The sequence below is a fragment of the Oreochromis aureus genome, linkage group 11, assembly GCF_013358895.1.
Source record: "Oreochromis aureus strain Israel breed Guangdong linkage group 11, ZZ_aureus, whole genome shotgun sequence".
Lineage (NCBI taxonomy): Eukaryota > Metazoa > Chordata > Actinopteri > Cichliformes > Cichlidae > Oreochromis > Oreochromis aureus.
In genome coordinates, this window is record NC_052952.1 from 28,192,623 (window position 1) to 28,207,896 (window position 15,274).

Here is a 15,274-nt window from a genome sequence, read left to right on the forward strand (position 1 = left end):
GAACAACGCATCATAGCTATGCAAGATCTCCCTCTTAAAAACAGTAAAAGCGCAGATTTGTTGATCAGTGGTATCTCTGTTTCCTGAACTCTTACTTCTGACCAGCTCCCTGACCAACCTCACCTGAGAGGTTGCATCAGATGTGGTGCAGTGGACGGAGCAGTGCTAGGTGGCATTTAATTGAGTGAAGTAGGTTTTTAGGTAATTCGGAAAAATTATTGTTTTTAATGAAAATTAGTGGTGTATTGTACATTGGGTATAGCATTTCCTGACATAATGCCTTATAAATTAATTTCAAAGAATGACAGCTCAAGAATGCTTGGACCTTATTTTAACCTACTGTCTAACTCTTCTGAAAATAAAGTGTAAAACAGTGAAATGTTGTGCATACACTAAAGAGTTTAAGATCATTTAGATCAGACTAAAACTGTGGAACTTTAGTTGAATCTAAAGAAAGTGCAATAACACAATCACTTGGTTGTATATAATGGATATGAATGTGTGTTTCATGAAGTCTAATTTATGTATCAAAACTACAATTTAAGAATGCTGATACTTTTTTCTATTAAAAAAATATACTGTTTCTATTTGCTGAGTATTGGAAAAACATAGTGTATAAACCTTGTTCTAATGATCTGAATCTTTGATGCTGGGTTATACTGATGATATGTAAAGCAGATGTGAAATATGATATTTACACTGAACATCTATTTGAATGCTGCTGGAACATCCAACTCCAATCTCATTTTCAGCCTTGCAGAAAAATGATCGTCTGTCTCTGAAGACTTGAATGTTTAAACTGGTTCCTGTTCCAATAAAAGCCTCCTGGTCTCCATCAGCTCTGTACCAGGTGTAGTTCCTCACTGCTGGGTTGGAATTACTGCTGCAGGTCAGACTCACATTGCTGTTCTCTGGTACTGGACCAGAAGGACTGACTGAAACTGTGATGTTTTTAGGTGAATCTGAAAAATAAGGAATAAAACATGCAGATTAGTGGTGCACTGTATGTTGGGTATTACACTGCCTATCATTAAGTCGTATATGTGTATTTTAACAGTAACTTTGCATGTTCTCCCTGTGTCTGCGTTGGTTCTCTCTGGGTACTCTGGCTTCCTCCCACAGTCCAAAGACATGCAGTTAGAGGAGTTAGATTGATTGGTAATTCAAAACTGCTCTTAGGTGTGAATGTTAGTCTGAATGGTTGTCTGTCTCTCTGTGTTGGCACTGCAACAGACTGGCAATCTGTCCAGTGTGTGCCCCGCCTGTTGCCCTATGACAGCTGGGATGAGGCAAGAGGCGGGGTTTCTAAACCTTTTTTCCCCCTCTCTCTCTTGTCGCTTACCTTGCTCTTTGGTTTCTTTGCTTCTCTTTTCTATCACTGCATCGATCACCTGTTTTCCTACTCATCCACAAACAACAGCCTTTATTTCTACACACTCTGCACGATCACACAGGCAACACATTTACAACAGCCTCACAGTGCACACAGATATAGGACACACACACTCAGACGTGTACACACTTGTTCATATTAGTTAATATACACACACATAGTCAGACCTACGGAGCTTCCCGCCACACATTTACAAACAAGTGATGCGTTTCCATTTTCCTCAGCCGTTTCCATTTTCCTCAACCGTCTAAGCGAGACACACAGCGAGACACACTAAGGTTTATCACATGGAATGTGTACGGAGCTGGCTCCAGAGAAAAAAGGTTAAAAATATTTAAGCAGCTTAAAAACTTACAGGCAGACGTTGTTTTATTCCAAGAGACTCACAGGCCTGTCACTGATTTGAATGAAATTAAAACACCTGAGTTTCCTAATGTGTTATCAGCCTGTTATAATTACAGACAAAGGGGAGTAGCAATTTTAATACATAAAAATATTAATTTCACAGTACTTGACACAGTTATAGATCCAGAGTGTAGATTCCTAATGGTTAAACTATCTATACTTAACCAAAAGCTATGTATTGTAGGTATATATGGTCCAAATGTTGATGACCCCTCATTCTTCCACTGATTTTTTAGTACACTCTCCAAACACCTAGAATGCACACTTGTTCTTGGGGGCGACCTCAACCTGGGGCTAACTGAAGAAATGGATAGGCTCAGTGCAGCAGGAACTAGTATAATTAAACAGTATATGAGCGACTTTGGTCTTTGCGATGCATGGCGCACCCTTCACCCCAACCGTAAGGAATATACTTTCTTCTCACATGTCCATCACTTCTACTCTCGTCTGGATTATCTCCTACTCAGCCGCTCACTGCTGAGTGACATCTCAGACACTGAGATTCATCCTATAGCTGTCAGCGATCCTGCTCCTGTATCTTTAACACTAATACATAAGAAGAACACTACACCAAGTAAAAACTGGAGACTTAACATATCACTACTCAAAGATGAAGACTTTATCAAATACTTTAAAAAAGAATGGAGTCTATATTTAGGCTATAATGACATTCCTGGAACATCAGCATCTGTTCTCTGGGAAGCAGGGAAAGCTGTGATGAGAGGTAAAATAATTTATTTCTCATCGCATATGAAGAAAGAAGAAAACAAAAATATTCAGGGACTAGAAAAAAACAGCAAATCCTTAGAAAAAGCCTATGCGTCCCGCCAAACCACACCAATTTACCCCTTTTCTTTCTTCAATCAAGAAAATTTGAAGAGTGAAAATAAGAAGTTACTTTACTTGGCCTTTCTTTCTAAAGACTGATATATCCAATAAAAATGATTTTTCTTTGTCTTTATATGGACTAACTGAACAATGAAACTTAGAATCACTTGACCAACTTTATAGTTCTTTTTACTGAGTGTCAAAAACTACCTATTCTTCATCTTCCAGGGGGGCTGGAGCCTAGCCCAAATGCTGCTAAGAGGCAGGGTACACTGACACAGACAGTGATTCCTCCTCTCTCTGTGGGGGGAAGAGAAACTCCACATAGAAAGGCTCCAGCCAGATGGTGAACTTGTTATTTCATGATCTATTTTGATACTTCTTTTTCTCTTTGTCTTATTTAGAGTTTGGTCACCTGGAAATGATAAATGCCCCGGTTCTTACATACCACTATTCTACTCTACTTAAACCGCTTTATGCAACATGCCAAAGTTGTTTTGTTTGCTAACTAAAATAACAGAGAAAATTTTGAGATCTTAAGAAAACAGATTACCTAATTATCCTTGCCTGATGATATAGTGGTGTGCAAATTGGCGCCAGTCTGCATGTCAACCTTCCAAATAGTAGATAACCTGCTCTACCTTCTCAGCGACACCACCCCAGCCACCCCTCCCAGCCATCCAGCTAAAGTCACCCAGCTAAAGCCAACCAACCTCACCTCCCCTGAGTTACAGTCCCACTTTACCCAGTTGTGTTCATTCTCCATATTTGCTGAGTGTGCATTTATTGCCTCTGTCTACCCTCTATTCTTTGTGCATTGTACGTTTCAATCTTTGTTTTCCCACTGTTGTTTTCACTCACATTTGTTCTGGGTTGCATTCAAAGACTTTATTGGCTACCATTCGGATTTTTCTACTACACCTGAACAAGGGTTCATTTTTCATTGACTATCTGTGGCATGAGTCTGGATCTGGGGCCTCATTCACACATCACATAACAGTTCAAACTGAATAAAGACTTTTTTTAAAAAATAATTCTGCTTTACTGTTTGAGCATCAGAATGACTTAAAAGCTTAAACAAGCTTGTGTATTCACAAAACAAATATGATAATATGGATAAAATACATGACAATATGTAGTAAGTGAAAAACTGAAACTATAAACTGAAAAGCAACTGTCAAATGTGACTGACTAAATGTAGTTTTGTTTTATTCTAATATTACTGATGTCTTGCAGAAATTAATAACACATCTAGGTAACTGTATTTATTACTAAATACATTACTACTATTTATAGGTTATTACTGTTTGTTTTTTGTGGGGGTTTTTTTTTTTTTTTTTTTTTTGAGAAGACGACAAATAAACTTTCAGCAGTGACATCAGGGCTGCCATGTTGTTTCTGGTAGACAGCAGTGCAGGAGATTTTATTTCCATGATGGAGGTGAGAAGCAGTGAAATTCATAACAGAGGTCTTGACTTTAGTTTTGTCCTGATTCTCCTGTAGTGTCTCCTGACTCTGACCCAGGTTAGGGGTCCATGTCAGAGCTGGAGGATGAGACCAACATGGAGCTGGAGCAGAGCACGTCAGACTCACTGAGGTTCCTTCCTTCACCTCCAGTGTGGATGGAGTCAGAGTCGGAGAGGGAGGATCATCTGGTAGGAAGGCATATTCTGATCAGTCAATAAACAAATGAACAGCAATTGCTAGGTTTTTATATGCTGTGTAAAATCCAGTGAATTCACAATTTAGTCAAGTCAGCTTAACAAGTGTCCTTTATTCATATGAATAATCTGTATATGAATATCAAAACTTACCTATGAATGAAATATCTACACTAGTTTGTGAAATATTGTATTTACACTCCAGGCTGAAGTAATATTTATCTCTTTGACGAAGATGTGCAGGATTGAAAGTTGTGGTGCAGTCTTTCTTTGTTAAGTCTTCTGTCATTTCTTGAGCTGTAAATAGTCTTGTATTTTTACTGTATGAATACCACCAATATGCTTTACATGAATCATCTAAGTTTTTTTCATGCTTGTTCTCTACATCAAAGGAGCAGGGGATGGTCAAACAGGATCCTCTCAATACATTTATATTCTGTGGCATCTTGATGTTGAACCTTTCACACAGAGCACCTGAAACACAACACAATGAATTATAAAAAAGAAATGGAAACAGTAATTTACAGCAACAGTACAGTTTTAATTACTGTAGCCTTTATCCAGAGTTATCACTGTTGCTAGGACTTCAGTGTTTAATTCAGGTACAAATACAAGTATTTTTATTGTTAAATATCTAAGAAATGGACACCCTTTGTAGTTTAGTAGATGTTTCATGTTAAATAATCATCTTTACACAATAATTTTTACGTGATGCTGACTTTCTTCACTCACCCTGCAGCAGAGCAGAGAACTAATGAGAAGAAAAGTCAGAGTTGCAGCCATCTTTGTTGCAAAAAAAGTGAAGTTTAAAGGAGTCTGAAGTTTGCACATGAAACAATTTACATGATTATTTGTTAAACATTACCAGTGACAAGCTGTTATGGTGAAAAGTGACAAAAACATTTTTTTTAAGTATTCTGTTAAAGCGCTCAAATGATGTTTGGGAAAAAATTTAGTGTGTTAGCTCAAGATAACAGCAAATATTATTCACTCACTCACAGGGCTCATTATCACCTTTAAAATATGTGATTATGAGAGTAATAGTAATTTTGCAAAGCCCAGCGTTCTCATGTAACTACTACTACTGTCATTACAAGGATAAATATTCAGCTTCAAAGAATCTGGTAAGATACCAGCATACAGCTCTTATTTCAAGAAGTTATGTTCATAAACATGATAGACGAGAGAAAAAGAAAATCCTTCACCTTTTTCCTGTGGAACTTTTTTCTCGACAAATATGATGTTTAATCTAAATAGCAGTGAATCAAAGAATGATAGAAAATCATAGATGGAAATGTTAGCTTTGCATAAAACTTAGATATTTCTTCTATATTTAAGATATAAAAACTTACATTGTTGCGAGCTTCATAGAGAAGTCATTTCCACAGGTGTGAGGTTTTTTAAGAACTGTTCAGGAAGTGATGTAAAAAGAGGAAATAACACAAAAGCATGAGTGCGAATATTAGATATGCTTTTACCAGAAGTGGCTGTTAACAGTATCACCTTCTTTTTTGACCATGATCTCCACAACACATCTTGCACCACTGGACGTGCTGTAATCATTTGTATACACTTAGTAATAATGTTCACTATTTGGCTTTATTGTATTATTTGGCTAAAGGAATAGAGTAATGTTTCTATTTTCTAAAAAAGAAACTTAAAAGTTAAAAGCAGTAACAGTGAGACTGGTGTTGTGTAAATTTCATTAATAAATAATATGTACAATATAAATGTAAGAAAAACAGCTGCATAAAGATATAATTCAAAAATATGGCTGTGGTGGGGCGTGGTCTGCGGTGCCGTGCAGGGAGGGCGGACGCACTTGCGCAGCATCTCTAATTACGCCCGCCAACCTACATGAGGGGAATTGTGCTGTTGTGTGTGAGTTTTTGTGGTGTGATGTGCGGCTGACCGCCCAGAGCTACAGCCAGAATAAATAAAACGCCTCTAACACCAAATCTGTGGTCTCGCCGTGTCTCAGTCACGCCACAATGATAATACAAAAATCTATACCTGACAGGGGTGTTCTCATATCACAAAATGAAGAGTTACTATACAGTTTTATAGAGAACCATAGAAATGATTTCCTGAAGCATTCTCTATGACAGCAAGCTTCAATCAGTCTGAGTAAAAAGGATATCTGCTGCCTCAGAAGTTGTTGTCCATGAAGTTGGGTTGTCCCTGATGAAGTGAAGTTTACTCATTACATCCTCTCCCTCAGTGACACAAACACCTCCAAACTTTTGGAGGTGCTGCTGGCATCTCTGACTCTGATGCTGCCCCCTCAGCAGACAAAGGCAAAATAATACACTTGCTACTACTACAGTGCCGACCTGTCAGTGGCGGCAATTTAGGCTTCATTGTATTAAGATATTTTGTGAAGAGTCTAGGTATTAAATGAGCTGGGGCACGTACGGTGTATCATTTTGGGTATTAGAGGCTTGTAATTGGGAACTGATGCCATGAACAAAATGTAATGTAATAGAAAAATAAATTTCTATCAAAGCCTACAGAAATTGAATTTAATGTAGTTTTTCATCTTTGGCAGTTACACAACTTGACACTAGGTGGGAGTGTTTTCAGGGGTTAGTTTGTCCTGTCTCTGAGCAGGAGCGTTTTCATTGTTCTACAATGTCATGGCCATGTTTATCGCTTGCTTTCCGGCTTCCATATAGTTATTATATAGTCAATGTTCACTGAAATACAAATATAGTCAGCCACAACTAAAATCCAAAGTCACAATTATAGTTCAATGTTGAATTAACTTGTGATGACAATTATGAAAGAAAGAAAGCAGAACTGCAATGACATTGAAAGAAATTGCAGCAGGAAAAACGTAATCTGATACTGTGGTTTTGTTTGAAAAAAATCTGACTATTCATAATAACACAGACAGAGTCAGATTTTTTTCAAACAAAACCACAGTATCAGATTACGTTTTTCCTGCTGCAATTTCTTTCAATGTCATTGCAGTTCTGCTTTCTGTCTTTCAGACACACTACTGTCAAAGTTATGACTGGTAATCAACTTTTGGACTCAAAATGCACAACTCAACAACCAACAGAGTGCTAGTCAACAAGTTTTATTAAAAAAAATTTTTTAAAAAACAAACTCAAAGCAGCAAAAACTTGAGCCCAAGGAAACACTGGGGTTTACAAGATTCAGTTCAAGTAGTGGTTCTGTCAGAATAGGTGAGAGTGGTAAGCTGGAGCAGAGGTTAGTTTAAATAACTTAATCTTTTTTAGTAGTTACTTGATATTTTCCAGAGAAAAGCAACAATATGGTAATATCAAACTGTCAAAAAATTTCTGCTTCCGCTATGTCAACAATAGCTATGTTAGAATTCTCCTCTGCATTACACTAAACAAGAAGTTTCTCACTCAGTAACATAAAGTCAAATAAAATACAACATGTACATGTCTATACTTATAGATACCTATAGATATCTATTACTTACATAGTAATAGTAGTGGTAAAATAGTTAAATTTATGTCTTGCATATTTCCACAACCCTCTATTCATAATCACATACTGTGTATCTACCATACACATTGTATATAGTGTATTATCTTACTTATTTTGTATTTGTTTGTATTTTATTTGTATTTTTGTATTTTTCTTCTGCTATCTGTACCTGAGCTGAGGTAACACACAAATTTCCCCAAAGTGGGATCAATAAAGCCTTATCTTATCTTATCATATCTTATCTTGTCATTATTTGGTGCATGTTACTACTATGTCAAGTGTAGCTGTGTGGCAGGCAGGATGAGGACCCAAATAAAGGACTCGTAACACGACAGGATGAATGAAAAGAGGCAGCTTTATTGCTGTATACTTAGAAACACAAACTAAATAGAAAACTCAGAAACTAGAAACTAAGAACTGGAAACTAGAAACTACCCCTTATCCTAACACTAGGTGGTAGTGTGTTCATATGCTGTCTCTGAGCTGGGGACTTCTAATTGTTCAGCAATGTCATGGATATGATTATGACTTGTTTTCTGGCTTCCATATGTATAAGCTAATAACTAGTCACAATTAAAATTCATTGCTGAATTAACTTTGACTGTTATGACAATTAGCTAATAGTAATATTGTGTGTTGAGACATAAATACAAAAATTCTTGTTCAACAAATTATGGAAAAATTGGAAGTTTTATTTGAAAATGAAGTTTTTTATTTGTATTTTAACAACAAAGAAAGTGAATGGATGGGTTACCTTGTAAACAATAATGCTTTCTGCTTTCTTTTCATTCTCTTGTTATTTTTTTAAATGAATACAAATATTTTTTAATATGTAAAAAAAAAAGATTTACAGAAACATTAAATAAATTTGTCATTTGAGCTGAATTTTACTTTCAGCTCAGAGTTTCAGTGATGTTGAAGAATTTCATCTCTCTTTGGTGTAAAACATGTGGACACTAGAGGGCAGCGTGTTAATTTATTAATTCTAACTGAGTTTGGAAAAGAATTGACTTCTAAATGATCACATTGACACTTAAAACACTTAAAAAACATTGTAATTATGTGAATCTTGAAATAGTAACTAATAATAGCATTAGTTGTATTTAGAGTCCATTTGACCATTTAAAAATGTGCAGGTACAGTTTTGTCAGTCATAACAGGTTCATCACAAAGAACATACTAATCTATTAAAGATTCTCTCAGGTTCAATGACAATGAATTTAAACATCTAAAGCATGTTTTCAGTTGAAATCATTAATTCTCCAGATGATTAAGCAGTGTTAAAGGTGGCTTTAAGCTATTAACACACCTGTCTGGGTTTTTAGGATCTACTTTCACAGCTTGAAGTCAGACCGTAAGATTTAATGGTTGGGATGGTTCATTTCTGTGTGATCATTTTCCTCTAATCACTTCTGTAGAATAGTTCAGTAGCTCCTCAATCTTTTTTTGGAGCTCCTTGGCTTTCTCTGCATTCTCCCCCTTTTCCACTGTCCCTGCCACCTGGAGCCCCCTCAGCACTGACTGCAGGGCATCCGCATTCTTGACGGAGTCCATCTGGTCTCTGTCAGTTCGGATCTCCTCCACCCAATCCAGGTATGCCTGAAGTAACCCAAGGTCGTCCACAAAGTTTGCAATGATCCTGAGTTCCGGGCGACGTTTCTCCAGTTCCTTCAGTCTTCTCCTCCCAGTTGCTCCAATGTCATTTCCAACAATGCTGTACAATGAAGAAATCACTGGTTAACAGATTTTTGGACATGCCTTTTTACAACTATCATTAAAAAAAGGGATCCAAATTACAGATGGCAGTGCTATAACATGGAGAGCATTGGACACATGCAGATTTATTTTTTAATCTTACGTCAGTGTCTTCAGAGAAGTGTTTTTGCTGAGACAGTTGACAATGTTTTCTGTTCCTCTCTCTGTGATGCCGGTGATGTCCAGATAAAGTTCCTCCACAGTGTTGTTGTGCTCCAAAGCATTCCACAGCTCCAAAACCCCCTCAGGACCCAGGTTGTTGCCGCACATACTGTACACGGAAGCAGGAAACATATTCTGTGTGTGCTGCTTATATCAAAAAATGTCAAGGTTTTGAAAAGTCATGGGGAAAAGCATTTTTTGTGATCTGAACATGATCTCTACAAATCTCACACTACTCACTAGAAGCGTCATTATCCTATAATTGGAAAGTATCAGTTTAACCAAAAAACTTGGATTAAATCAATTAAGTTTTAATTGGTTGCTTGGTTCCATTAATTCTCTGCTAGTTTTCTGAGTTCAGGACACATTAATTGATTAATCACACTATTACTAAATATATTAAATTCTGCATTAGAATTTAATGTATATGTAGGGTGTATGTGCAAAAGAGTTTGAGAAATAAAGCTAATCTTTAATTAGCCTGTCATGGCCCCTGAGTCTTGCCTCTGAGTTACACCTTTAGTGTTTTGGATGCTTGGCCTTTAGTTTTTTCCACTTTTCAAATCTAAGTAAGTCTCTGGAGTTTATTTTTGTCAGATTCTTTGTATTTTCATTTATTTCCCAAGCCTCCTTCAGTATCCCTGTATATGTCTCTTGTCTGCGCATCGTTATTTAGTAGGCTTTATTAGCTGGATGGATGGGTTTAATTATTGTTCCTAGTTTTTAATTTATTTCTAGCTAAGTTTTAGTTCCTGATTTGTTTTGGAGGTTTTTTCGTGTACCTTCCAGAGTTTTGAGTCTTTTTTAAAATCCTGTTATACTTCATTAGATTCTCTCTCTTGTGTTTATCTCAGTGATGTTCAGCTATGTTTAGTTTTCCTCCTGTTTCTGTGTCCAACCATGCCCGTGTTTCCCTTCGCATCATACTGTCCCTGTGTTGTTAGTTCATGGTGCGGTCACAGTTTTTTCTCCAGCACTCTTCTTTTCTGTAAGGTTTGTGTTTAGGATATGATCACCTCTAATAAAGGCTTGGTTTTTGTTAACTTACTGTCCAGTCTGAATTTGAGTCCAGTCATCCTGCATTTCACGATGCAGCTATGCAATATTTCTATGCCTAAAACATAACATTTAAGGCAGTAACACACTGTAGGTTCTAAAAAATAATTTTCACATGAGTGTTGAATATTTTAAATGACTTACAAGAGCTTCTTCACTTGGCACTCATTTGATTTCAGAATGGCAGATTCTAAAATAGCTGCTTGCTTATCCAGGCAGTTGTATCTCAGACTGAAAGAGAGAAACTTTTGGTTAACATTGTTTTTGGCCATCTTACATGTAAGGGGGTTTGGGTCCATCCCAGCATGCATTAAACAGAAGGCAGGGTTCACATCCATCACAGAGCTAACACACATAGAGAGAAGCATGCAGACACAGGGGGAATATGCAAGCTCCCCACAGAATGGCATCAAACAGCTGCAAAGCTCAAACCCCAACTTATTTTTATTTTATTTTAACTGCAGTATATATTTTTAAGTGAATATAAAATGAGCTACTCACTAGAGAGATTCACATCGATGTAGAATTGGTCTCAGTCTGTTGAGTCCTCGGTTTCCAATGTTAGAGTAGCCCAAGTTGAGCTCTTGCAGCTTGTGTGGGGAAAACTGCAGCACGTAGTGTATCGCTGCACAGTCCACAACACTGAGCTTCATTTTAAACAAGTTCAGTTTTGTGATCTCTGGTGCTGCAATGCTAGTGGTTTCCTTCATGTGGAACTCCATCAGACAGTGGAGAAGATTTAGGGCTACCTGGTTTTCCAGTTCCCTGGTTTTAAACTGATCTTGGAACCACAAACCGAGCCTGTTGGGGATGCTATCCTCTTGCTCGATGGGAGAATGAACAAGACCTTCTAAATGACCTGACAACCGTGCTCGCAGCATTCCCATGAAGAAACGTGTGAACATTTGGAGACTTTCGAGCTTATCCATGCTAAGGAGTAAATTTTGAAGGGGTGCAGCAGTAGAGGACGATGGACGTACCCCAAAGCACCAAAAGTCAAGAGCTTGTATTATGTCGTCCTGGCTGGAGAGGTTGATTGCACAGTACAAGGCAGCCAGATGTTCTTGAACAGTAAGGTGGAAGAAAGAAAACATCTCCACTGTCTCCTCTTTAATAGGCTGGAGGATATGACAGAAAAAGGTGCTCTGAACATCAGCAGGTGTGACACCGTAGTTCTCCAAATCTGCTTTATCAAACAATATCTTCTTCTGTAGAAGGTTTTCATAAGCCATTTTCCCCAGTTTCATCAGTTGTTGTTTAGCTAGGCTAAGAACCTCTGATCTAGGTGTGCTTCTCTCTGTCCTCCCTTTTAGTCCATGGTGTTTGACTGCTGTAAACAAATAGCAGAAATAAACCTCGCTGACTGTTCTGGGTGGGCTTAACTCCAGAGACTTTGATTCACCAACACTGTTAGGCTGTGAAGAGAAGAACTCAGCCATAGCGGTACAGATGATGTAGCAATAAAGAGGGATGAAGGAAAGCACAAATAGATTGTCATTGTTCACAATGTAATCATACACCTTTTGAGCAACTTCACTGTCTTTGTAAAACTTGGCGGTGTATTCCTTCACCTGGTCCTCCTCAAATCCCAGCACCACACAGCATCTCTGGAAGAAACGCTTGGGAGCTTCTGTAGATGGCCTTGTTGTAATTATGACTGATGCCTCTGGAAGAAGGCTTCCTTTTATCAGAGCCACCATCAGCTCTGACACCAGTACGTTTGATTTTACATCAATGTTTTTGTCTGGACTGTTCCAGTCCAGAGGGAATTTAAACTCATCTAAACCATCTAAGATGAAAAGCAATGATCTTGGTGATGTGAGCAGGTCAGGTAGAGCCTCCTTCAGGTATCGGAACCGTTGTCCAAGCAGCTCCAGTAAACTCAGTGGTTTATCAACTAGATTGAGCTCTCTGAAGCGTAGGTCAAAAACGCAGGTGAATTCACGCATGTTCTTCCCAATTGCCCACTCGTAGACCAACCTCTGTACTGCCACACTCTTTCCTATACCTGCAATACCCTTCACTTTAACCCTTTTAGGGGCTCGTCCCAATGCTTCTTGGGGGCTCAACAGATGGCCGGGCCGGATACGCTGGCAGTCCTGGTGGACATAGATGCGAGCACGTCTGCCCGCCAAGGCAAAGTACTCATGTTGGCTACTGTCAATTAACTCATTGTCTTCTGTCACGAAAAGGTCAGTGTAGCGGATCTCGATGTGAGAAGCTGAGTTTGAAGCCTCCCTGTTTCCCTCTGAGTAACATTTTAACTGCTCTGTGCGTTTCAGTAACGTTGTTTTATGGGCAGAAATTGAAACTGGAATAGAAGATAAAGATATTTTTTAAAATCAAATTGCATTATTCTTCAGTGTTTTATAAGATAAAGATGGTGGCTTCTTGAATTCAGTTGACCTATTTTCAGCCTACCTCGGATGGTGGCCAACTTTAGACTCCTGCAAGGTTTTGGCTCTTCCTTAGCTGCAATATGAAAGTCAGATTTCCTTACTTGATTGCAAGCACAGGAACAAATCATGGAAAATTACATTTGCCTAATGTCAGTTTGCATTTTAAAGGGACTGATTATGTTCATTTACAGCTCTATATACTTTTTTATAGACTCCAGTAAAGTAGTTTGTGTGATTAACAGTTCAGAATAACCCTTATTTAAAGTATAGCGGTAAATCAATGCATATATTCAAATTCATACATATATATTACATATAAAAATGAAACTATAAACAATAAATGTAAAAAAAAAAACAGGACAATATTTATCTCTTATATCTATAAAGAAAATATATCAAAATTAACTTTTACTACTATATAATTTATATACAATTTTTTTCTTGATGAAACAATAAATTCATACCGTTAACATCAGTGGTGAGGGTGAATCCTTTGCTCTTTGCTTTAAACAGTTTCGCAATGGGGCTTTTAGACTTCTTGTCTGTCGAAATCATAGAATAATTTATAGTTATTTTAGATGTATTTGTTTAAAACGTCAGATTCACAGGGGACTCTGCTGACTGAGCATTTTCATATCCCTGAGACTCATCATCAGGGAACTATGAATGCCTGATCCAAATATGGCATCTACCAATGCGGTGGAATTTTTTTTAAGTAAACTGAAAACTGTCAAATAATTGTTGGGATATTTCCATGGCCCAAATCACGGACACATTTTAACTTATGATAGCTGAGCTCAATGTCCATTATCTCTTAAAGCTCCTTCATCCCCAAAGTAAAAAAAAAAAATCTTGGCGAGGCATCAAAGCTGATTGTACCCTGAATCTAATCTTCTTTCATGTCTTCCCTCAATAGGTTGTAAAAGTTGTCTTCCATTAACAGCTCCTCACATTCAGCTCAAGGTTGCAAAGAACATTAACTTCAGTTACACTTGTTTATGTAAAAACATCCACCAGCACATTAAAGCAGCCTCACCTTCAACTTTCACAGGTGCAGGTGCTGATTTAGTGACTGCATCGTTCCTGCAGTGTCTCTCAACCCAGACCTGCAGATCTCTGCAGTAGTAATCCTGCACTTCCCTCAACACCTGCAGGAACTTTTGGCTGCTCTCCTCTGTGGCACACACTGTCTCCAGTGCCTTCGCCACAGCATTGGAAGGCGACCTCTCCAGCAAAGACAGGTAGCAGGCAGAGGAAAGCACCTCAGCATCACGCAGCCAACGCAGCAAGGGCGCTGGATGGTCACATGTCCACTTCAGCAATAAGTCTCTCTGAGAACGGAGCAGCTGCTGAGCTGGGCTCATAACTTCTAAGAGTAGTGCTGACCTGCCAAGTGAAAAAACAATCAAAGCTTTAAATGAATAGTTACTGCATTCGGTACGATAAGAGAAGACCCAAACTTTGATGTTTCAGTTCTCACACATATACCAAACTGCACAACAATAAGGATTTCTGTACAAACACTACCATCCTCAACACATACCTTATATCTGCACTGTAGGATCTTTACATTAAGCCGTGGTTTTAAGCCACATCTGGTGTTGCCATTGCAGTCTTGAGTTTTGGCACGAAAGCAGTTTGCAGTCTGTTTTAAGGAGCAGGGAGGTGCAAGCAGCAATTCAAACAAGCTTTAAAGGGTCCAGAGTTCAAGCAGTTAAAGCCTTTGTACCTGACTCTGATTACTTGGTTTTGTTTGAGCCTGAACAAAAATTTCTCTCAAGGTGATAATGGCAATAACTGCAACAAGATGGAAAAAATATCAAAATAAGTTATTGAAGTTGTTCCACATGTAGTCTGTGTTGAATATCTGCTCTGTCACTACACACTGCATGGAAATGAAATTGCTAATATTAATATATTCAGTCAGATCATTTTAAAAGGTGTTAAATAAAGACTAAGTGCCCTAAAATCATTTATGCCAAATTCAGTTTACTTCAGTTTGAAACATATTTCATAATGTATGATAGTAGAGAAAACAATTCTTACTTAAGTGCTTCAGCTTGATAAAGTTTCAATACTACACTTTTTCCCTTCATCCGTGATGACCTACTTACACACATGCTGACATTTACTGTCAACAGCATAGCAAA

At 37.9% G+C, this 15,274-nt stretch overlaps 2 protein-coding genes across 2 annotated transcripts; both read right to left on the minus strand.

Annotated features, from left to right (window-relative positions):
- Positions 1–3,585: 3,585 nt before the first annotated feature.
- LOC120442726 (myelin-associated glycoprotein-like) lies at positions 3,586–5,806 on the minus strand. Its single transcript, XM_039619871.1, has 5 exons — positions 5,791–5,806; positions 5,640–5,694; positions 5,493–5,536; positions 4,441–4,761; positions 3,586–4,278 (listed from the first exon to the last, which is right to left on the minus strand). Exons 1-5 carry the CDS (start codon positions 5,804–5,806, stop codon positions 3,917–3,919), a joined length of 798 nt encoding a protein of 265 aa, XP_039475805.1. The 3' UTR covers positions 3,586–3,916.
- A 2,706-nt stretch (positions 5,807–8,512) lies between these two features.
- On the minus strand, positions 8,513–14,773 carry LOC120442775 (NLR family CARD domain-containing protein 3-like). Its single transcript, XM_039620017.1, has 8 exons — positions 14,668–14,773; positions 14,161–14,510; positions 13,589–13,666; positions 13,147–13,197; positions 11,227–13,036; positions 10,870–10,956; positions 9,611–9,778; positions 8,513–9,466 (listed from the first exon to the last, which is right to left on the minus strand). The coding sequence occupies exons 2-8, from the start codon at positions 14,486–14,488 to the stop codon at positions 9,145–9,147; spliced, it is 2,844 nt and encodes a 947-aa protein (XP_039475951.1). The 5' UTR covers positions 14,489–14,510; positions 14,668–14,773; the 3' UTR covers positions 8,513–9,144.
- Between the last annotated feature and the right edge of the window lie 501 nt (positions 14,774–15,274).

Excerpts from the sequence above, each read along its gene's own strand:
- LOC120442726 (XM_039619871.1), bottom strand. Across the intron at positions 5,537-5,639 it reads TCTATGAAGCTCGCAACAAT|ATTAAACATCATATTTGTCG; the intron begins GTAAGTTTTTAT and ends ACTGCTATTTAG. Across the intron at positions 4,762-5,492 it reads AAAAGTTCCACAGGAAAAAG|GTGCTCTGTGTGAAAGGTTC; the intron begins GTGAAGGATTTT and ends GTTGTGTTTCAG.
- LOC120442775 (XM_039620017.1), bottom strand. The coding sequence starts at position 14,488 with ATGAGCCCAGCTCAGCAGCTGCTCCGTTCTCAGAGAGACTTATTGCTG. Across the intron at positions 13,667-14,160 it reads TGCACCTGTGAAAGTTGAAG|ACAAGAAGTCTAAAAGCCCC; the intron begins GTGAGGCTGCTT and ends TGATTTCGACAG. Across the intron at positions 9,467-9,610 it reads ACTTCTCTGAAGACACTGAC|CATTGTTGGAAATGACATTG; the intron begins GTAAGATTAAAA and ends TTCATTGTACAG.